The following is a 22,728-nucleotide window of genomic DNA, read 5'->3' on the forward strand; positions in this document are numbered from 1 at the left end:
CGAGGGTAACACGGCTCAGCTTTTATCAATGTCTGTGATTGCTGGCTGGTCTATTTATAAAGGCTTGTTAACAAATATCCTACAAACACAGAAAATGGAGGGAAAAAAAAGGACTCGCAAGCCGAACTGGACTGAGGAGCAAGGGTTGTTGCTGGCCCAGTTGGTGAACGAACATAAAGGTATGTTACGAGGAAAATTTGGCCCAACTGTCACTAGCCAAGGCAAGAGGCGCGCCTGGGACACAATATCAGGATAGCCCGGCGGATCAAACACCATTCCCATCCGCAGCACCTGCTCCGTCAGCATCCCTGCAGGAGAGCAGATTGCAACTCACACACACGTGTGTGTGTAAAGTGCGGGCATCCAGCGGGAATGAAACAAAATGTGTCACAATATTAGGTTGTGACAAAGCTGTCAGTGTTTGGGTGATGACTCTGCTGACAGAGGATTGGGACAGATCCAAGTCATCACTGCTGCATTGTTGCATTTTCCCGGTTGCCAAATACCTCAGGGTTGTGATTACTTTCGTCTCCAGTGTAATAGCGTTGTGGCGTCGAGTTGGGGAAGTAATTGCATCTCTAAGGAGATCCACCACAAACATGATTCCTGCACGATCCAATCTGTAGCGTCTCAATAATTCCCTGTCATCCAGTGTTTGCAGGACATCTCTCCTGCCTCTTCTGTTGGTCATTTTGTGCAGCTGCTTAGGGGAACTCCTAAGCCACTAAAAGTCCTCTTCCCTGCTCTTAGCAGATCTCGCCTTAGGAGCCCTTTTAAGCACTAGGAATCTTGAGGAATAGCTTTTATATTAACTGGGATTGTCGTGTCACTTTTAGGGGAAATTCTAAGAAAACGTCATGACTCTGAGAATTTTCTTAGAATTTGGCCGCTAGGAGCCACTTTTTGCACAAAGATTCTTTAGGGATACGGGCCCTGGTTTCCACCTCCAGTTTTAGTCATGAATAGATTTAGACACTCCAAGACAATCACTAGCATGTAAAAGGAAGTCTAAATTCATCCAAATTTAAAATAGAGTCCCTCTTTAGATATGGTGAATAAATGTATTTCAGTTAAATTCAGTTCAGTTTTATTCATATGTATTTATTTATTTATATTGCTCCAAATCTCAACAACAGTTGCCTCAAAGCGCTTTGGCTTCAGTTCTGAAATCATAAGGAAAACAAAATCTGCTGGTGAAAAACACGAGCAACATAAATGCAAAAGTAACTGAGAGTCAGCTTGTCTTCCTATATAGGTTTTGTAAGAGTGTGAACATCACAGTACAGATAGATACAGCTCACAGAAATAATATTGTGTAATATATCCAGTGTAACTGTGTTTTATTTCTGTTGTTTAGGTGGTCTGGGAGAGAACACTTTCTATGTGGACTACAGAACAGAAGATGGTTCAGCCAACGCTGGATCAGATTACGAATACACCGAAGGAACGCTGGTGTTCAAGCCTGGAGAGACTTGCAAAGAGATCAAGGTGAGTTCAGGGAAGACTGAGAAGAGAAGATAACCTGCCATTTAAAAAACATCCTTTTATTAAAAACAAAGAAACACAAGGTTAACCGTATACAAAAAATCACAGGAACACAACAACAGTGACTCAGGTGGGGCGTATACTTTGTCGGGGACGTGGACAGCTGCTGACAGTACGGATGAGTAGCTGTTCCTTTTATATAAGCTCGGGCCAGTTTACACAATCACAAAATACTACAGGGAGTCTTGTCCTCACCATCTGATGTTAAAAGTTACATCACTCAGACCCCAGCTGACCCTGGCATGGATCTTATGGATGCAGAAACTGTAGCAGGCCTTTCAGCGGTTATCAGTGTTGCTCGCAGCATTAGTGTCGCTGGGTTTGAAGTCAGGCTGAGCATTTCCATGTGGAGTTTGCATGTTCTCCCTGTACAGGTTTTGGTATGTTAATGTTGGCCATTTGGATCCAAGACGCTCAAGAGTTTTGCTTTCTTAGAGGCAGAAATACAAGTACAGGGAAACAAGACACAGCTGAAGCTTGAACGTGGAAGCAGTCTTATAAGTCTTAAACTCTGAAAGGGACAAAGCAAAAACTTCATAATAAAACAGGAAGTAAAAAGAGCGAGTGAACACAGACAGAGGGAGGCTCAGACACTGATGCACAGAAGAAACAGTGAAAAGTGTTAGAAGCACAAAGGAGGAACAAAAAGAGAAGTGAGGACACAGCAGTGACCACGACACAGACACAGTTTAAGAGTACTCTCTTCCTTCATCGTGGCAGATGGAAGATGAGTTTGACAATAAGGGAACTTCAGTGTTAAAGATTTATTGAAGGTTTTTTTTGGAGACAAGTTGAATCTTTAATGATCCCTGTGGGAAACTGTATAGCTGATTATATGAATTATGAAATATACCTGTCAGTTCATCCCAAAAGCTTTGAGCTCCAAGTTGGTGAAGAGATTTCTAATTCAGCTGATTTTCTAATTAGGACCTACACACGGTAAGTCACCAGCTTTGGTGCAGGAGGAGCTCTGGACTGAGAGTTTTACTTTATAAAAATGCACAAACACTCTGCGGGCTTCCTCCACAGTGACTGTGAAATCTGGGAAGATTTCCAAGGAGATCAAAGTGAGGAGAAAGAGGTGGGAGAGGGATGAGGAGATACATAATGAGAGTCCCGGGAGGAGAGACAGACAAAGGCTCTGGAAAAACAGAAGCTCGGGTTCGCGGCTGGGAGGGAAAAATACTGTTGCTTCCAGTCAGACTACTACTGCTCATTCTGCTGCTTCTACATGTGGGTTATGTTTGTTCCCACTAACATGAATGTAAAGCAGAAAGTCACGGGTTTGCTGAGAATCTATGAGCAGCTGAAATTATGAACATAAAATTAAAGTATTAGAAAAAAGAGAGATGATATTGAAACCTGTGGCAATTCTGTAATCCCAAAGATGGCAGTTATCACTCACCTCTCACGTAAACCAGCCGTGTTGGTTCACTGCTAAGTTATCTATTAACTAAGACTAGCAAGTTTGTTTAACAAGCTGCTTCTGGACATTTTAAAGCTCCATCACAAAGACACAGATGCCTTTTAATTAGTGCTAATCTAAATAAAATACTTTGACTCTCAGAACCCGATACAGAGACTTCTCTGATTGACTCTTTCTCACTGCACGGCATATTATTTGTTAGCACATTTCACCGATGCACAAAGAGCACAAACACGATGGAGACGTCCAATTCAGCCCCTCAAATTAGTGGAAGTGAAGCCAAGCAGGCAGTAATGAGCTGATACTGCCTGTGTCGGTCTGAGCACTCATGTCCCCCTAACCTAAAGCTTTAAAAAATCCAGATGTTTGAGTTATGTGTAAAAAAACGTCACACTTAAGTGAGGAGGAACTGTGGGATTTTGGTGCTTCTACGCTGGATCACCATTTTCAGCCCAACCTTTAAAACTTCTGAAGAAAAGTCGACAAGCAGATGTCAGACACAGTTTCTGTATCTTGGTAACCACTGAAATTAAAATGTCAGTCAGTCTCTTCCTGTTCATTTAATCAAGGGCTCAAAATAACTTACAGAGCTTGCTGCTTCTTGCTTTTACTCACGTTTAGAGATGAAACCCTTTTTCCAGCTTGGTTTTTGTGTTTTTCTAACTCATTACTTTTTCATTAAAGATCTGCGTTTTATTTTAAGATTCCAGTACCTTTGTGATTAAGTGAACGTGTTTGTACTTCTCAACCTTCAAAAACTGCCTGCTGCTTCCAATAATTCAGCACTATTACTGTAAAAAACTGTTTTTAGTTTAGTTTTCGATGATCAGTGAAGTGAAGTGCTTCAGAGTTCCCCATCTTTTACTACAAATATCAAAAACTTTGAATTTGGGATCAAATAACACAATAAAGATGTTTTTCTTAATGTGAAACCAAGAATATTATCTCTAAAGTGCTGCATGCTGTCTGCATTAAAAGGAGACATGGTAAGCCGGCTAATCCGTGCTTGGATGGGAGATCAGAAGGAAGTGGGGATGAGTGGAGGGGTGGTACAATAGCCTAAAGAGCCACATTAAATAAGAAGAAGTGTGGACATCTGAAAAACTGGAAGCATAAATTGGCCCCTCCACCACGAGTGAGCGGATGGCCAGATGTGGAGTAACTATATTACAAAGGTCGGTGTCATCCTTTTCACCAGCACCGATTTCATCGAACGCCGTTCCAGTTAGAAACGAGCAGCAGGGAAACCAATTAAACTTGAATACTTCAGCTCTCTGCCAGAGCTCCACTTTCTCTGTCGCATTAGTTCCACTGTGTGACGGTCACCGCAGCCTTCACGGGCTCTGACTATACGAGAGAGATCAATCTGACAGAGCCAATAACAGGTCTCATTGTCAGCACTCTTTGTTGTAATGAAGAGTCATAATTGTTGTGTCAAAAAAAAAGGAGACAATTAGCAGTTCTGAAAACGTGTCTCCTCTTCTCAGCACAGTTTATTCCAGTCAAATAAATGCAGCTGATCATTACTTTGTCTGATTACTTAAGGCACAAAATTTCATTTGATCAATTTTTTATCTGCATTATTTGCAGACCAGGCGTTATGCTTGTGGCCTCACACAGAGCCACGCACAAAGTTTCCTTCTTCAGCATAATGAAGATTAAATTAACTGTCACTTCATATTTGCTGATTGAATGAAGGTCTGTGCTGTATCTGAAGTAGGCAAATCAGCCCCATTAGTAACAGAGATGAGACATTCAATTATAAAACACAGCTTTGTATTAGAAACGACACAGGAGAGTTACTGTTGTCTGAATCCAAGAAACACTCTGGGTAGTCTTTCATTGGTGACTGAGTTGTAGTTTAATGATAATGATCGTCATCATTTCTTTGCACTTTTGTTGGTAATAAATACGATTTTCAAGAACTTTGGTTTTCTGGTGTTTTAGCAGTTAGCACAGGAAACACTCAAGACAAGAGACAGCAATGCCTGTGCTATAAGCGATGGTTATTCTAGGAAACTAAATCTAAACCAAAACTGAAACATCAAAAAATATTGTAAGAGTGCTGAGCGATATAGAGCAGGGTTTAACTCCACCCCAGACCATTCACCCGCTCTCCATCCTCCTTTCCTGTCTGCTCTGCTGTTCTGTAATGAAAATAATAAAAGCCCAAATAAATCTTTAAAAAAATATATTGTTTGTTCTCTAAACTAACTAAAATCAGATAAAAATGTGTGTTTAGTTTTAGTGTTTGACAGACTGGTTACATTGTTATCAGAGCCAGCCTGATGAGGTTTTGCTACTTTTATCATTTTAGAGTTAAACGGAAGGGGTCCAACCAGCATGCAGCCTGCTGTAACCCATAATTTCCTTTGGTATCAATAAGGTATTCTGATTCTGATATTCATTTAATGAATCAGTGTGTAAAACTCCCTGAAGCTGATGTCTTCAAATATTTAATTTTGTCCAAACTGTCTAAAAACAACATGAAAAGATTATTTAAGTTGAAGACTAGTTTAACAAATGCCTTAAAAACAATGTTTTTGTAAGTCCACGTTCTACAGATTTACAGTTTATTATGTAATTTGTCAGCACATAAAAGGTGTAGTGGTTGTACTGTTGGCGCTACGAGGGAACAGTATAAAAACAACTGTCACAACAAAGAGAAATCCATTTAAAATCAGACTAATTGAATTCTTATTACTTTAATGCAATTCAGTTTTATTTATATAGCATCAAAAAAACCACAACAGCTGCCTGATGGTGCTTTATATTGTGAAGTAAAGACCCTACAATAATATAAAGAAAACAGAGAAGACCCCAACATGGTTCTTGGGTCTCTGACATCATGTTTCAAACCTCAGGTAAAGAATTTGATTTGTATGTTTTTGATTCTTGTCTTAAATTTAGACTTTTAAGTAAATTTCAACCATTTCTTTCTATTAATGAGCTTAAAAACATAATTCTGCAGTTTGTTATATTTTGGACTGAGCAAAACTAATAGCATGATCATATTTCAACTATTCTTAAATAGTTGAATTTGCTGATGTATGACGGTGATGTATAGGATCAATTATAAAAACATTATTTCTCATACAAGTACTTGCAGGGGTTTAATCCACGTTACCTATCAGATCCATGCTTCTCTCTCGGGTCCATTGATCAGCAGTTTTCAGCTATTCTTAATTCCCAGTTGGCTCTTACAGCCGAATGGTTGTTCTCAGTTAATGCTCCAGAACTCTGCAATAGCCTCCCACGTCAGATTAGGTCAATTAACTCACCAACTTCACCTCTTCTCACAGACCTCTTCACTTTCAGACTAGCTTTAATTCACAGTGCCATTTTCCCCCACTGCTTGATGGTTTTACTGGTTGTACAGTACGTTGGCCAAGATTTATTGTGTTTTAATGGGTTATAGAAACAAACGGACTTTGCTGGTTGGGCAGTAGACCCCAAAATTTATACAATATTTCAAGAAAATTGACGGTGTCAACATTGCTGATATTTTATTGACGCTTCCAGGCATCAGTAAATGAATTATACATCCTTATTTTCTAATGAACTAAACAACACTGCACAGTTCTGTCACATAATACAATTGAAAGATACTTTCTACCTACGGAGGAGTTTAAGTTACTTAAACTGCTTTTTACTTTTGCTGCTTGTATCTCCTCCTCGTTCTACTCAGTGGTGTGTTTTTGCTTCAAGTGGTGAAACACCTTTGTAGTTTCCAGCTTTAGCAGGAAGAAATGCATAATTTGAAAAGTACTGCGCTTTGTTGGAGCTTGTTGAAGTAACTCTTTCTTCAGGCACTAAATTGTCATCAGACGTGACTCTCTCTCTCTCTCCCTTGTCTCCTTATTGTGTGCACTATGGGATGTAAAAACAACAAATCATGAGTGATGCCGTATGACAGAGTGCAATAAAAGATAAGATAACTCTTTATTGTCATTGCACAGTCATACATAGTACAATAGTACAATGAAATTGGAAAACTGTCCTACGTCGTCACTACATGTAACACAACACGACACGATGCGACACATCGCAACGCAACACAAACAACACAACACAGTATAATAACTTAGTAATAAAAAAGAAGAATAAGTGTATTTGTATTGCACACTGTTATTATTGCACATTAATTATTGTTGCACCTTGTTATAAATATAAATATTATTATTAGTACTGTTTTTACCGTTGTTAACCCCCCCAAAAAAAGTCCAGGGAGGCAGCCAGTCAGGTCAGCTATTTGCATTGATCAGGGCTATCACCCTGTTGTAAAACTGTCCTTGAGTCTGTTTGTTCGGGACCTCAGCAGCCTGAACCTCCTGCCAGATGGCAGCAGCCTAAACACCCGGTGTCCTGGGTGTGTACCGGCCATATTGATGACCCTCTGCAGTGCCTTTCTCTGTGCTGTGGTGCAGCTGGAGAACCACACACAACATGAGTAACTAGAGTAAAAAATAAAAGCAACAGATTTAAAAAAAAAAAAAAAAAAACATAAAAGGTGTACCTACACAGCATGATTCCATGATTATTAATTGATAATTAATTAATAAGTGCTCTGAAATAAGTTTCGGAAGAATGATGTAACAAATAATAAGCCGTGCTGTGAGAAAGAGTCCATCAAAGAAATCTCTGCTTCGACTTTGGAGAGTAGCACTAATTAAAAGGTGTCTGTGTCTTTGTGATGAGCTTTACAAATTAATGCAAATGATCATTTTTTCAGTGACTTCTGTATTTGCCTTCATGTGCATTCGTTTGAACTTGTGCTGTCTCATTAAAATCACGTTAACGCCATGACCGCATTAACGCGGCAAATCTCCGTTGGCGAGTTAACGCGGATCGCCCCGCGCGTGGGGCTGCACGACGCCAACGCGTTAGTGCAGTTAGCTCGTTAACACGTTAGCGTCGTACAGCACCACGCACAGGGGCAATCTGCGTTAACTCGCCAACGGAGATTTGCCGCGTTAATGCGGTCATGGCGTTAACCTGATTTTAGCGAAATTAACGCTGACAGCGCTAGTTTTTTGTATTTTGTCTAAACAGTGGCATGAATCAAATTTAATAGGGATTTTTTTATCTACATTTTTGCAAAAGCAGTGCTGACAGAGAGGGGATATAATAATATAAACAGAACTCTTTATGGGTTATAGTGAAGCTCCACGTCTCCCGGATATTTCGTATTTTTTAAGTGTTTATTTCTCTTGCAAGAAAAAGTCACATTCATACACTTCCATCTGTGGCAGGCTTGGCTGGACACGCAGACCTGATCTGATTTGGGAATCCCCACCTGCCACCTGCTAATGTGCAGTGACATGATTGGATAGAGTTGACTACAGAACCAGCAGCTGAGGGAAAAGACTGGCTCTTGATATTCACCTCAGCCATCCAGATACAACAACACTGCGCTTAAGCACCCTGAGCAGGGTTCAGTTTAAATTCAGCGCATGTAGCATGACTGCATTCCACATAATACTGGGATTGTTGTTGAAGTGGCCTTCTGGGATAGAGACATTTTCACTCTTTGACCATATAATTCCACCTCAGAGCTCTCCAAAGCTTCTTATTATTCACTAATAGGATTCTGCTCAGGAATCACATGTTATGTCAAAATTTGAATACTTAATAATTACACATGAAGGACACTGAACAGAGACGTTTCTTGTATTCTGTCTTCTGGTCTCACTGAGCTTTGCTCTAAAATCCAAAACACAAAAACTGACCAGGAATTATTAATCACTACAGGAATCTCACTCACACTCACCTGTTTGGAGCTAAAGTTTCAGGCTGTTCTCTGGTATCTTCTGTTTCTAGATTGGCATAATCGATGATGACATATTTGAAGAGGACGAGCACTTCTTTGTCCGCCTGTTGAATTTGCGTGTTGGTGATGCAGAGGGGATGTTTGAAAGCGACGAAGTGGGTGCCGCACCCAAAGCTCGCTTAGTTGAGCCCCTGGTGGCCACGGTGACTATCCTGGATGACGACCATGCTGGCATCTTCACGTTTAGCGAACGAATGGTACGCGTGAGTGAGAGCGTGGGCACAATGGAGTTGACGGTGGTGCGCAACTCAGGCGCCCGTGGCACAGTCATCCTGCCGTACCACACCGAGTCAGGCACCGCCAAGGCTGGAGAAGACTTCGAGGAAGCCCGAGGAGAGCTGGAGTTCACCAACGACCAGACCAGGTGAGTCAGGATGACATCATGCTGCTCTTGTTCTGCTTCTTGACATGTAAGTAATAGGGAGGAGAAAGCTTTTCACAACTTGTATAGGAACATTTGAGTGGACACATCTAACACGACCAATGAAACTCTTATGCTTTTATTTTGAAAATCAACCATCTTGTGACCAAGACTCTGACCAGGACACTGTTGTGCTGATCTTCAGTGTCACTCAGCAGCTTTCGACCGTCATCTTTTAGACTCTAATGTCATCATCTTGGACTCCAGCTGGTAATGATAGTCCTTGTCCTGCTCCTGCTGCAGGGCAGCTCTGACCACACAAGAAGCAGGTGAGGAACCGCTTCATGTGGCGCTACGCAGAGCAGAACAAGGACTACCAGCTCCAGAAGTTCATCCAGGCTACAAGAAACATACTAAACCAGCAGCTGATTAGGCTGCTGTCATTAACTTTCCACAACCTCCTCGTCAATGAAGATGCAGATGAAAATCTTAAACGCTGTATTGTTCATTGTTTGTCCCTTTATCCATGTGACTGCATGCACCCATCCATCCCCAGTACCACTAACATCCCAATCAGAATTAGAATATGTGGTGGAAACTAAGTTTCTATAGAACATGACACAGAATATTGTGTTACCTCTGTCCTGGTTCATTTACATTTTATTTCACTAGCTGGGCCCACGTCCCCATTTTAGGTTTGACAGCATTTGTTAGGCGATAAAGGCGAATGGCTTAATCAAGAATTGAGCTGTGGTTTGGGAAGGCCTCGATGGGGACTGGTGGTGGCAGGTGGTCCTACTGAAAGTCAGATAATTCATCTCCAAACTAAAGGGCTGAGTAAACCTCAGCTAATGTTTTAAAGTGGAATTTGCTGAAGATGAAACATATTTTTTTAAAACTACAATGATTTAGTGTCAGGGTAGGTTTCTTCAGTTAGAGACCCACAAAAACAAAGGAAATTGATTTCAGAACAAACAGGAAGACACACCAAGTAGCGCTCACTGATGACGGTATTGATGCTGTTAATGATTAGCAATATTTCAGAGCAGTGACTGATGAGTACCTGTGAAACTGGGTACTCAAAGACCAGTGTCATTAACAAGAAAGCATTACAACAATTACACTTCATGCCAAATCTGTGACAGTTGATGTGGATAGATGCACATCGCTTCTTTCTAGTTCTTTCTGTTTTTTGCTTCTTTTTCTTCCTCCTGTAGTTAATAAGAACAGAAACGTCTGTAAACAAAGATGTAAATATGTCCAGTAGGATTGCATGTCAACAAGAACACAGACCTGTATGAAACTGTGCTAACATACCAACAATAACAATTGTATGAAAAGATCGTATCTGGGCTGATAAAATGTGCTACTGCAGATTTTATCAAATAAATCTGCTCATTCTGGGACCTGAAGCTTTTGTTCCAATCGAAGATCTTTTTTGCGTTAATGTCAGCAAGCAAAGAAAGAAAGAAGATTTAAAATCTGACCAATTACATTCATTTAGGATGGTATTGGGTCGGGTGATGTATGTCCTGTTCATTTGAAATGCTGAGTATTTCAGAGCCCTCTGGCCTCCTGCTGCAGTTAATTAGTGAAAATGCATTAAAACAAATAATCTTTCACTTTCAGACTTTGCTGCTCTGCATGTTTATGCCCACAAAAGAGGATAAGGATCTTTGAATGGTGAATAATTCAGGGGATGGAGTAAAGAGAGTGTATGATTTTCAAAATAAGTTGTTATTGATTAGAAATTTATGCTTTCACCTCTTCACTCCAGCTAAATGTATATTTTATTGAACTTTTCTATAACAGTAAGAGGAATGGGCAGAGGGAGGTTTCAGCTGCTGCGTGCTTCGTGGTGATGTTTGCTCGTCTCCATCCTCTACTTGTTTCACTTCCTCCTCTTTCCTCTTGTTTATTCGCATGTCTTCTCTTACCATTATTCTCTCTTCACCTCTTTCAGCGCTCCCCACACTGTCTTTGGTTCACCTTTGTGCCTGCCAGACGACAGTCCTATCCATTATTCATCACAGCTGACCTGACGGCAGGCTCAGCATGCTCATGCTGGATCTTTTCTGAGTTTGTGTCACATTATACTGCACGGTAGTGTTGGAGTGAATCGACCAGAACCTAACGAGTAACGTCAGGTCATATTTGGTTGTATTTATAAGTGTAGCAGCTCTTTTTTGTGTAGCCGGGTCGCACCACCAGATGGCACTGTGCAGCGTGTCGGGGTCTCCTTAGAGCCGGCGGGGGTGCTTTGAGCTTCCGATAGGATGCGTCTTCACGTCCAGCTCTAACTGTCTACAGTAACAAACCTCACAGGCAACGTTTTTGACACCGGAGCCTTTCTCCTTTTCAGAACTGTGTAGCACTTATGACAAGTTTGAACGACTCGTGCTTGTGTGATATTGATTCCAGGAGCTCCACATTGATGTAAACAGGTTCACTGACTGGCAGGACAGTGAATTTAGTGAGACAGGTCTGGTGATGGGAGATCTCAGCATGTTTCTGTGAAGCAGCACTTTGGCTCTGCTCCTGAGGAGGGATTTATTCCTGTTTGCTGTTCCACTGGTTAATCATGGCCCAGTCAGCGTGTCTGAACACGTCAGCTTTCACTCAAAGCGCCCACCTTGTGCCTTTTGTGCCCCTTGTGACCTTATTAAGTTTCTGTGTGGCTACATTTAGTTGCATGATGACCGACGATGCAGTTCCTAGAGGGGGCAACAATTCTCTGAGTGCAGCTCCAGAGTTATTCATGCCTCTGCAGTCGTTTCATTTCTGTGAGAGGACTCCAGCTCTCAAGGGTGTAGTTTTGTTCTTGGACATAACATGTCACCAGCTTTCTGCTAAAATCAGGACTTGGTGTTTCACATCTTTTTAGGCTTTTTTGCAGCTCCACACTGCTCTGGCTCTAGCGTGTGCTGACTGCTACTGCTTGACCACAGCTGGCACTGTTTGCACATCTGAAAACAGAATTTGAACAAATCATTGCATGCTTAAAATTACTGAAAAGGAACCTTTAGTGGGTCTGTTTAATTAATAAAGAAATGTCTGAACATTGTTTGACTTGTGTGCAAATTAGAGTGGCCATACCTATTTTGTTGTTTACAGAAATTTGCTCATTATGAGTGTGAAATCCAAAATAAATAAAATAAATAGCAAATATCACAAAGTTGTCAAGAGGAGGGGTTGAGTGAATAGGTATACTTCAATATTTAAAGGTTTTACTGGGCTTTAGGGGTAGTAAAATACTGTTTGACGTTTTGAATGGAAGCAGATTAAAGTAATTATTTTAGCTTTTGTTTTGTTTTTTGTGCCCTCTATTTTTTGATGTAAAATGATTTTTAGGAAGTGAGAAGACTTTCTGCAGACTCGCAGCTGTCAGGTTAAAATGCCAAAGTTGACAATCTGCAGTAAAATAAAGTAACAGCAACATCGGGGTGAAGACACGTCAGTGTCGCCCCCTACAGGTGAAGTAGCTGGTCTGGTTTTATTAGTTATTCTTGGAGGGAATGAGTGTCAAAGCTGCATTTTGCTAGTAAATCTACATTTGTTAACCTGTAATTATTATATGACTATTTAATGACTACTAAATCAAAACTAAGAGTAAATAACTACTAACAACTGTTAGCAGTTGGATATTTAGAAGAAGTTAATAAGTCACGTTGATTTATGAGTGAGATAGGAAGGAAGTTTCGAGCTGTCAGCGGCGTCAGCGGCGCCGTAGCTCTCCTGCTGGACTGTTTTATGATCGTTCTTTCTGCTCATCATCACCTCATCTAATCGCCTCGCTCCTTCATTCTGTCATTTTCACGCCACATTGCTTACCTGTCAGGATGACTTGACTATTGATTGCATCGGCCCAGTTCCTTTCCTTTTTTTCTCCCTCTTTGTCTCTCACAAAGCTCTTTGGGGTTTTTGAAGCCGGTGTAAAAAGCTGCAAAATCAAACATGTGGCGCTACACGTGGCGGTGACCCCTTGTGAATGAGGGAGTGCTTTGTTCTCTTTTCATGGCTCCTTCTTTAATGAATACATACTTTTGTATTCCATCCATTCGTGCTCATATCTCGATCTCCTTACACTAAACACTTTGATTGTTCATCTTTCTTCCCTCTCCTTTTCGCTCTTGTTTCCACACCTTTCCTGTCTTCCTTCAGTTTCATTCTCTCCTCCTCCATCTCTTCCTCTGTGTTGTCCCAGTAGATTTTCTTCTACCTTCAGTAGGTCGCTCTCTGTGGTGACATTTCAGTCCGGCAGTCCTCAGAGACCTTAACGGGGCTTGTCATCATCACTTCACCTTCACTTCTTCTCTTCTAAAATAAACCCATCATTTCTAATACCGCTCAAACGCTCACCGTCATTATGGTGTTAAAGCTGCTCTGCCTCACTATTGCTTGATTCTTTCCTATTCTTAGTGTCTGGCTTCTTTTCTCCTCAGTGCAAAGTTAATTTCTCTTGGTATGGATTCTGAAAACCAGTCGGCCATGTTGGAGAAGTCATAAATATTCAGCTGAAATCTCCATATGCTATGTGAGCAGATACACTCCAAGTGAGAGTCCCATTATTTAACATTAATGCAGTCTTTAATATTTAAAATGCGGTATTTTAGAAATTGATAATTGCATAATCATCCATGACATCAATCCTTATTCATTATATTTCTCTGACTCTACTAATAGTTTCCCTCTGTGAGTCTTTTTAATCTGTCTTGCAGTTTTCTCCCCTAGCTCCCACCTTTAACTCACTTATTGAACTTGTGTCCTTTCTATGCATTTGGTTTCCTCCTGCTCTGATTTACACAGCAGCAGGTCCTGAACAGACACAGCAGGACAGACCTCTGCAGTGTGTGTGTGTGTGTGTGTGTGTGTTAGTTCACAGGCCTTGAGATTTGCAATGGCAACACGTCGTTAACAAGGACGACCTGTGGTGAAGGCGCCCCGAGTGCTAAAATCACCTATTGATGAAGTGCTTAACTTCATTATGTGTTTGCAACTGACAGTTTTCTGTGTGTGTGTGTGTGTGTGTGTGTGTGTGTGTGTGTGTGTGCGTGCGTGTGTGCAGTCAGACTCTCCAGGTGAGGATAATTGATGATGAAGAATATGAAAAACATGAAAACTTCTTCATCGTGCTGGAGGAGCCGCGCTGGCTGAAGAGAGGAATCTCAGGTACGTGACTGTAACATGTTTCCCTTTGTTTGATGGATTTACTTTAACCTTTTGATCGACCGTCACCAGCGAACATGCTTCAAACCCTGACGTCATCTCCCTGCTCGACTGTCGGTTACAAAGTGAGAAGTATAAATGAAATTCAAAGAGAATATGCTCCACATACACAGACTCGTATTATCAGAAGGTCTTTTTATATGCAAATAATATTTACGTCTAAATTTTGTCTCATTAGTTGCTCCGTGATGCACAAGTTTGAACGTGAGTCATGTGTTTTGAGACTCAACTTTCTTTCTAGAATTGTTTTTTTAACCGTGACATTTGAAAGAAGCGCTAGTTGACGGTTATTCAGTGTAGAAATGTTTGCTTTGTATTTACAAGACATCATAGACGGGGCTGAGTACTGAACCTTGGCGTGTTTGGTACTCGTTAAAACGCAGCTGCAGAGGTATCAAAGTACTGCAAATGTTTGCTTTCACAAAGCTGCACTGTTAAAAAAAACATCCTAAAACAACGGTAATATTCCGGCTGCTGGGGCGCCAAAATACGACCGTGAAATAACAGAAAATAACTGTCCCACAAAAATACGGTCATTTTCCAGTAATGAAAATACAATTAGTTGCGCTAATTTGACATGGGATTCTGCCTTTTCCAAGTGCTTTTAGACATTAAATTAGGAACATTTTTACGTGATCAAACAATGAAATTACCTATAAACAACAATCATAATACGTAAATGTACAGAAATATACAGTTAACAGTTGGTTTAAATAATAATTGATTGCGTGCCCTGGGACAGACTGACAGAGGCGAGGCTGCCATATCGCACCATCGGCCCCTTTGGCTATCACTAGTAGGCGGTCTTGACCACGGACACAACGACGGAGAGTGTCCGAGCCGGGGCGCGAACCGGCAATCTTCGGATCACAAGGCGAACTGCCAACTCTTGAGCCACGAACGGCCTAACTAGCAGCGATAATAATACTTATGTGATGTAACACAAGCTTATAGGGATCATGTTATATACTTTTCCATAGCATTACATTTGAATTCAACAGTTCAATCTTTCAAATAACGAACAGATATTTGTGAAATCATGATACATTTGTGAATGTATTTTAACAATCTAAATATGCACATGTACAGACAGATACAGTTAATAATCATGACAATTATGTTGTGTTACATTACAGTGATTTAACGTTAATTTACATTCAAAATGTGAAGTCAAAGTCTATTTACGTAACTTTAATGATATTCTAGAAGAACAGAACATTACTGTAAAATGCAGTAAAATACCTTCATATTTGGGTTTTTTCCTACGCTCGCAGCCATACCCGCGACCTTGTTGTTGTTAGTTCACATTCATTGGCCGATGCTTAGCGACATGTTATTTATATTTATTGCAACTCCTACCTCTATATTTCTTTTTCAAAATATCTAATTAGCACAGCGTGTCCGCGCATGCAACGCTTTACATTGTGGCATGCAGAGAGATCTAAACAAGGAAGCTCACAGAGAGAGATTGAGCTTGTTATTCAACCCCAAGCTGGTAGGGGAGCTCTTCATTAAAATGCTTGCCGGTGCTACAATGTGCCTCAATGTTCAACAACAGCACAACAGAAGTCACTCATGGTACAGCACTCTCTCTACAAAACAACAACTGTCAGTGACACTGCACCACGGCGTAAACACAACATTCAAGATATCAGTTAAAAGTAACCATAAACAATGAAACAAGAACATCTAAACAGCAGCACATGTACCCAGGGAATGATGGGAGACATTTCTGGACGTATTTTTACGATCTAAATATGCATATGTACAACAAAATATATTTAACAAACAAGTAAATTGTGTTTCATTACATTTAAAGTGATGTTATGTTATTTTACATTTGACGTGTCAGATCACAGTTTACTTATGTAAATGTAATGATATTCTAGAAAAACAGTACACAACTGTAAAATACACAGTAAAATACTTTGACATTACTATTTTTTAACTTCTGAATTTCTCTTCTGACTTTAAACATTTAAAGCAGTTTCACAGCTTTGCATTCATGAAGCTTGTTTAAGAGTTTGCCTTAAACAAGCTTGTATAAAAATGAAATGTATACATTTTTACATTCAGATTTTAAAAAAATATGCAGCACCCTGAAACAGAGGATTTTATTGTTGGGTCTGTTCTGCAGCGATGATGAGTCTCCATACTCTTATCCATACCTTCTTACAGTTTTCAGCATAGCTGCTATTTTTAGATCTCTCCTTAGAAGTCTCACCAGGTCCACTTGTACATATTCTTTTAGGCAGAGTCTTCTATGAGTGTCAAAGAGATCATCCATCAACCTTTTCTATTTTGTTCCATTTTTGGGAGGTGTTGCATGTTGGTATTGCAAAATGTGTATATATATATATATATATATTATTTATTTATTTATTTATTTATTTTAGCGCACTCTGAGCCACTCAGGTTTTCTGCTGAACGCTGTCACACAAATGCCACAGGATGTTCATGTTGACAGTCTCACCCTGGGGGATGAATTCATGGTTCACAACGCTCTGATTGTCAAAAATGACGAGCAGGCTCCTGGTCTTCCTGTCACCAGGATCACAAACTGGACTCTTCTTGTGAAATCTGCAGAAAAGTGCTCTAATGCGGAGGCGCAAAAACAGAATTGAATGTTTGCTTTCTGTCTAAGGTTGAGGTGTGTGATGAAATGACAGAGCGCACAGTGTGCATGGTCTGAAGGGAGCGTGGTAAATAGCAGCTACTGAGCTGAATGAATGAAGGAGTCTCAATATGATCTCAAAGATGACCATGACTTTAAAACAGCTGTTATGTTTTCTTGCATTTCAAAGCTTTCAGCCTTTCAGTCACAAAACTAAGTTACACCTCTTCAGTAAATTCACAGAAGAGGCTTTACAGCAGCTCAGACTGCAGCTGGGCTTTATTTGTCCCAGATGAACAGGTGGACAGCGGCACATTATTTGTGTATATTTTGTTGCCTTTTCTTTTCTTTTTTTTCTTGTGTTTTACTTGTTTGTTTGTTTTGTTTGACCCACTCTCCTCACAAGGATCGATAAAATTTCATCTTATCTTAGGAACACAGAGACACACGTCTTCAGGGAGACAGCCATTCATCTTTCATCCATCGACACACAAACCCTGCTTTTCTCTGTGTAACGTGGAGACGGGACATTTCCTTTAAACTTCAGATGATTTTTCAGACTGTCCTTTGTGTTATTAACTTGGACAAAACACTAACAGCTGAAAGACAGACGAGTAAGAAAAGAGATCGTTGCTGAAGGCACTCAAGTTTTACTGTAAAGACAAAAAGGTTTTACTGAACTGTTAATATTGACTCATTTGTGAGATCAGGTTTTGTTTTGCTTTGATTGTGCTTTCCCTCCTGAATGTTCGCTGGTACTTACTGCTCTTCTTTTCTTGTCCACACGCCCTCCTCTCTGTTTTCTTCACAGCTCTGCTGCTCAACCAAGGTAAGACCATCTGATTAGTTCCTCTGCTTCAAACTGTCAGGACGTCTGAGTCGAGCCACAGTTTTTCATGCTCAGTCAATATGTTCATTATTTTGTGGAATAATGAATGAAATTAAGTGAAGCAATTATAGATATATATAATTTTTCTAAAGCCTTTTAAAGGTTTTTTAATGGGGAAAAAAGAGAAAGAACATTGATCTTTTAATAACAACTGGTAAAGGTATTCAATTATCAGAGTCACTGATGATTCACTTTTACGTCAGCTCTCCAGCAAAGGTTGACATTTAAAAATGGTATTTTAACCCACACCGAGGCATGAACATATTTGGAGGGAGACGATAATAAATTCGGTCTGACTCAGCGCTCCATCATTCTGTTTGCTCTTCTGGCTTCCTGCTGATTCTGCCTCAAGGAGGAAGGAGAAAAATAACCTAATATCAAATGCCTCACTTCTGCGCTGCAGTCAGCTGCTTAACATGCACATATAAAACTCATCCATGTTGACACATAGACTGTTTGTGACACTGTTTCTGAAGTTTTTAATCAGTAAAGTTTGAAAACATCACTGAATTTCTATATATCCACAGAGCAGAGCCAGAGGATTTGTAGAGTAGTCTGGACACTGGAGTTATGGGGCTGGCCACCCTGACAAGCATCACTTTGCTGTCTGCTAAGTCTCACTTCTGCTAACTGAAATCACTAACATGGATTTTTGACTTCTACCTCGGAGGAAACACAACTTAACTGATGATTGTAGACATGTCCTCGAAACCAACAGAGGAAGGTTAAGCAGCACTCAAGCAGGAGATAAAGGGATAAAGGCTGCATATGCTGTCTTCTTCTTTCAGCTACCCCCTTTTAGGGTCGCCACAGAGGATCATCTCACTCTATCCCTAGCATGCTCCTCTGTCACACCAAGCCTCTGCATGAATCTTCTTTGTCGTCTTCTTCTTTTCCTCCTGCTCGGCAGCTCCATCTTTAACATCCTTTGCCCAATATATCCACTGTCCCCAAAAGTTGATTCTGTTCATCTGGTCGTAGCGTTTTCAGTGGGAGAAACGTTTCGTTACTCCTCTGCACATGTCCAAATCATCTCAGCCCTTCCTCTCCAACTTTGCTAACTTTTCTGATCTTGTCCATTCTGCTCACTCCCAATCAAAACCTTATGGTCTTCGTCTGTGCCACCTCCACCTCCTGTCCACCGTCAACCATACATCATTTCCTTACACACTTACTACTATCCTTGCCCCCTGGACACTCGTCTCCACACTCTTCATCCTGTCTCCATTCTCTTCTTCACCTCTCTTGCTTTGTATGGTTGACTCCAGGTATTTAAGCCCATCTCCCTTCACTGGCACTGCTCCTTGCATGTTTAATTTTCCATCTGCCTCCCTCTTATTCGAACACATATATCTTGTTTTGCTTCTGCTGATTTTTATTCCCCTTCTCTCCAGAGCATACCTCCACATCTCCAGGCTCGCTTCCACATGCTTCCTGCTCTCCCTACAGATCACAATGTCGTTTCCAACCATCATAATCCACAGAGACTCTCGTCAGTCACCATGTTCTTTACCACTGCAGACAAGAAGGAGCTCGGAGCCAGAGTACCACAGTTTCTCTCTCAGCACCCTATCATAGGCATTCTGTAGATCCACAAAGACACAGTGAAGCTCCTTCTGACCTTCTCTATACTTCTCCATCCGCTCTCTCCAACCAAATATTGCCTCTGTAGATCTCTTTCTCAGTATCAAGCCATTCTGCTCACCGATCTCCACCTTTCTTCTTAACCTAGCTTCAACGGCTCTTTGCCATAGCTTCATGCTTATCACCATTATCCCTCTGTAGTTACTCCACCTCTTCTCCAACACTTGTTCTCCATTCTGCAGGCATGTCACTCTCCAAGATTGTGTTAAACGATCTGGTTAAGTCCACTGCTCTCTCACCTAGACATCTCCATACCTCTAAAGGTATGTCACCTTAACCAGTGCTCATTGCACACTTCCACATCCTCTCCATAGCTGCTCTCACTTCCTGCGTGCTAATCCTCTACACTTCCTGATCCACTAACTGTTCTTCATCCGTCCTTCTCTCTCTCATTTTCTTTACTTATCAGCTACTCAGAGTACTCCTTCCACACTCGTCACTCATTACTACATTTCCATCTCTTTCCTTAACCTCCCCAACCAGCTGCACATCCTTTCCAGCTTAACCTCTCTGCCTGGCTAATCAATACAAGTCCCTTTCTCCTTCCTTAGCCTTACATATAACTCACTGTAAGTCTTTTTCTTTGCCAGCTAGGCCCCTCGGTACTCCTGTCTATTTTCTCCGACTATCCAACTTCTTCCTTTGAATGTTGTCCTATACTTCCTTGTTTCTCCACCAAGTCTTCCTACCCTCTTTCCTTTATCCAAAGGATAAACCAAATACCAAATCTTGGGACTTTTCCTACAGCTGTGCTTTCTCAGTTATCTACTGACTCTTCCTACCACTCGGTCTGCCTCAACTCCTCCCTGAACTCTGTGCAACATTCTTCCTTCTTCAGCTTCCACCATTCCTCATCTCCTTAATTTCCAAAGTCATCCTACAGACTGCCTAGCTGCATTCTCCTCTGACACCAGCTTGCATCCACCTATGTGCACCTTCTCCGCCATTATGCCACCCTGCGCTCCTGCCTCTTCTTGAAGTCTGTGTTTACCACAGTCCTTTCGTCCTGGTGGCAACCATATATCTGTTCTTCCACACTTCTCTCCTTACAACATCTACCTGCTACCCAACATCTACCCAACACCTCTTCATCACTTCAGTTCAATTCACCTACATGTCCATTCTGCTCCAGTCACCACTCTCTCGCCCTGAGGACATTCACTTCCACTCCACAGTTTGGCATATCCACCCAACATCAGCCCTTTGATTTCCAGCTTCAAACCCATGATCCCATCTGAAATTTTAATTTAAAGAGTTTCCGATTTTTTTATTTAACAATTTTAATCACTCATAGATGCAATAATTATTCCAGATGATTTTTATATTCTAGATACAGCAAAGTTGTTATAGCCCCCTGTTTGCATCTGGACCACAGCAGAGCTGTGAGCAGTTTGTGAATAAAGCCTCACAAAAAAATCAACACTTGGTGGTTTGTACAGATTTGTCAGAGTGTTTGTGGCCTTTCTAAGTCAAGAATATTATGAATATTAATACTATATTATATACACAGCTTATTGTTCTGGAGTTTCACGTGTGGAAAGCTTAAAAAAGCAAAACTGTTTATATTAAAATAAAATGCTGTCTTACATGATATCCATAATGCTAAAGGAAAGGAAAGAAGATGAGGTGAGATATACTTTTGTTAAATCCCATCTTGGGAAGTATAATAACATAGAACAGCTCAAAAAGCTCAATAACGTAAAAAGAAAACAGTCTAACAAGTACAAAAAAATAAAGCAACATAAAATCACGTAGCTCAGTAAGTAAAAATCGATATAAGCGTTTTATTAAAAGAAATAGCTCCACAAAAAGAGCTTACCCAGTTACCAATAAATGTCAGATCACATTTAATTAAATATATGTCAAATCAAAATCGCAGTCCTCCCACATTTTCATTTCAGGAGCTCTTTTAAGTTTATGATCAACACAGACAGTTAAAAATCAAAATCAATGCTCAGCTCTGCCAGCAGTAAGCAAACAGGCAGCCATAACATTTTTCCATTAACTAAACCTTCCAGAGTTTAGAGTATACTTCCTGTCAAACTTGCTATCAAAGCAACTGAGCAGCTTTAACCTCAAATGACCGACCATTAGAGGCAGAAAAAGCATGAATGAGATGCTCATAGACTGAGGAACAGTGCCCTGAGTGCAGGAAGCTCTCCAGTAGAAGTGGTTTACAATGACACTTGTTGACCTGAAGGTAATTTCTCATTCAACTCCATCGACTGTCACAGAGGGGGAGGCAGAGCTCCTTCCCTGAGGTAAATATGTTTGTGCTCAGAGGAAGCACCTTAAAGCTAAGAGAAGTCACACAGGCCGAGCGTGTGTGTGTGCGTCGGTGTTTATGACAGCTTGAAATAGTGCCAGTGAATACTGCCATATGCTGCTTTGCGCTCTCAGCCTTTTTGGAATTAGATGTATACACCATAAAGTGGAGAGGGGAGGTCTAATCCTCGTCTCTTTCCTTTCTTCTTTTCTCCGAGCAGAAAGGCCATGCGAGTAAATCCCGCTCGAAACACAATGAGCCTTAAACTCAAGCTCTCTGTGAACCCCCAGACAACTACTACCTGTCTCTAGTGTAAGGAAAATATTGTTGGCTGTAATACAAACCCTGATTGGCTCTCGGTTATTTCTCCAAGATGAACTCTGGTTGGTGTAGCTGCTGTTGCCACTCTGTTGGCAGTTGATCAGTAAAGCAAACTGAGCCATATGTCAGCGTAAATGAACTCTTTCTGCAAGCTCTTTAGTGTTTTCTCTCTCAGATTGAAGCAGGTGTGTATATAAAGCACACGGTTTAGCTTATTAGCATTTTGCATTGTTTCAGCCAGCTGAATTTATGCCATAGAAAAATGTTAGAGTTGTTTTGGCTTAAAGTTGACTGTTTATGCTCATTTTCAGCTGCTTAGTTTTATTATCAGACTCCACTGGAGAAGCTTTTCATGAGTCAAAGTTCATGATGATCCTTAAACTGAAGGGCTATACTGCAGCCTCGGCTTATCCACAGTCTCAAACAAGCTGCTTTAGCTCCTCCCCTCATAAGTCATAAGCAACAATGTTGCTTGGTTAAGAGGAAGGCCTCACATAACTAATTTTCCATTTGTTAACACTGATTTATTTTTTTTAATAACAAAGGCGCAGTGAGTCGATTTGTGCAGTTATAAATTTTATTTGTTTAAGTCATTTATTATGCAAA

At 40.7% G+C, this 22,728-nt stretch overlaps 1 protein-coding gene across 12 annotated transcripts in view; it reads left to right on the plus strand.

The window, feature by feature from the left end:
- slc8a2b (solute carrier family 8 member 2b) overlaps positions 1-22,728 on the plus strand; it is a 201,381-nt gene that overhangs the window by 156,864 nt on the left and 21,789 nt on the right. For all 12 annotated transcript variants that reach the window (XM_040039710.1, XM_040039709.1, XM_040039711.1 and 9 more), the window contains 4 exons: positions 1,358-1,488; positions 8,792-9,165; positions 14,228-14,331; positions 17,814-17,831. In XM_040039710.1, coding sequence (XP_039895644.1) covers positions 1,358-1,488; positions 8,792-9,165; positions 14,228-14,331; positions 17,814-17,831 — 627 coding nt within the window. The remainder of the gene's footprint in view (positions 1-1,357; positions 1,489-8,791; positions 9,166-14,227; positions 14,332-17,813; positions 17,832-22,728) is intronic.

This window comes from Simochromis diagramma, unplaced genomic scaffold (genome assembly GCF_900408965.1).
Source record: "Simochromis diagramma unplaced genomic scaffold, fSimDia1.1 OVJJ01000031.1, whole genome shotgun sequence".
Classification (NCBI taxonomy): Eukaryota; Metazoa; Chordata; class Actinopteri; order Cichliformes; family Cichlidae; genus Simochromis; species Simochromis diagramma.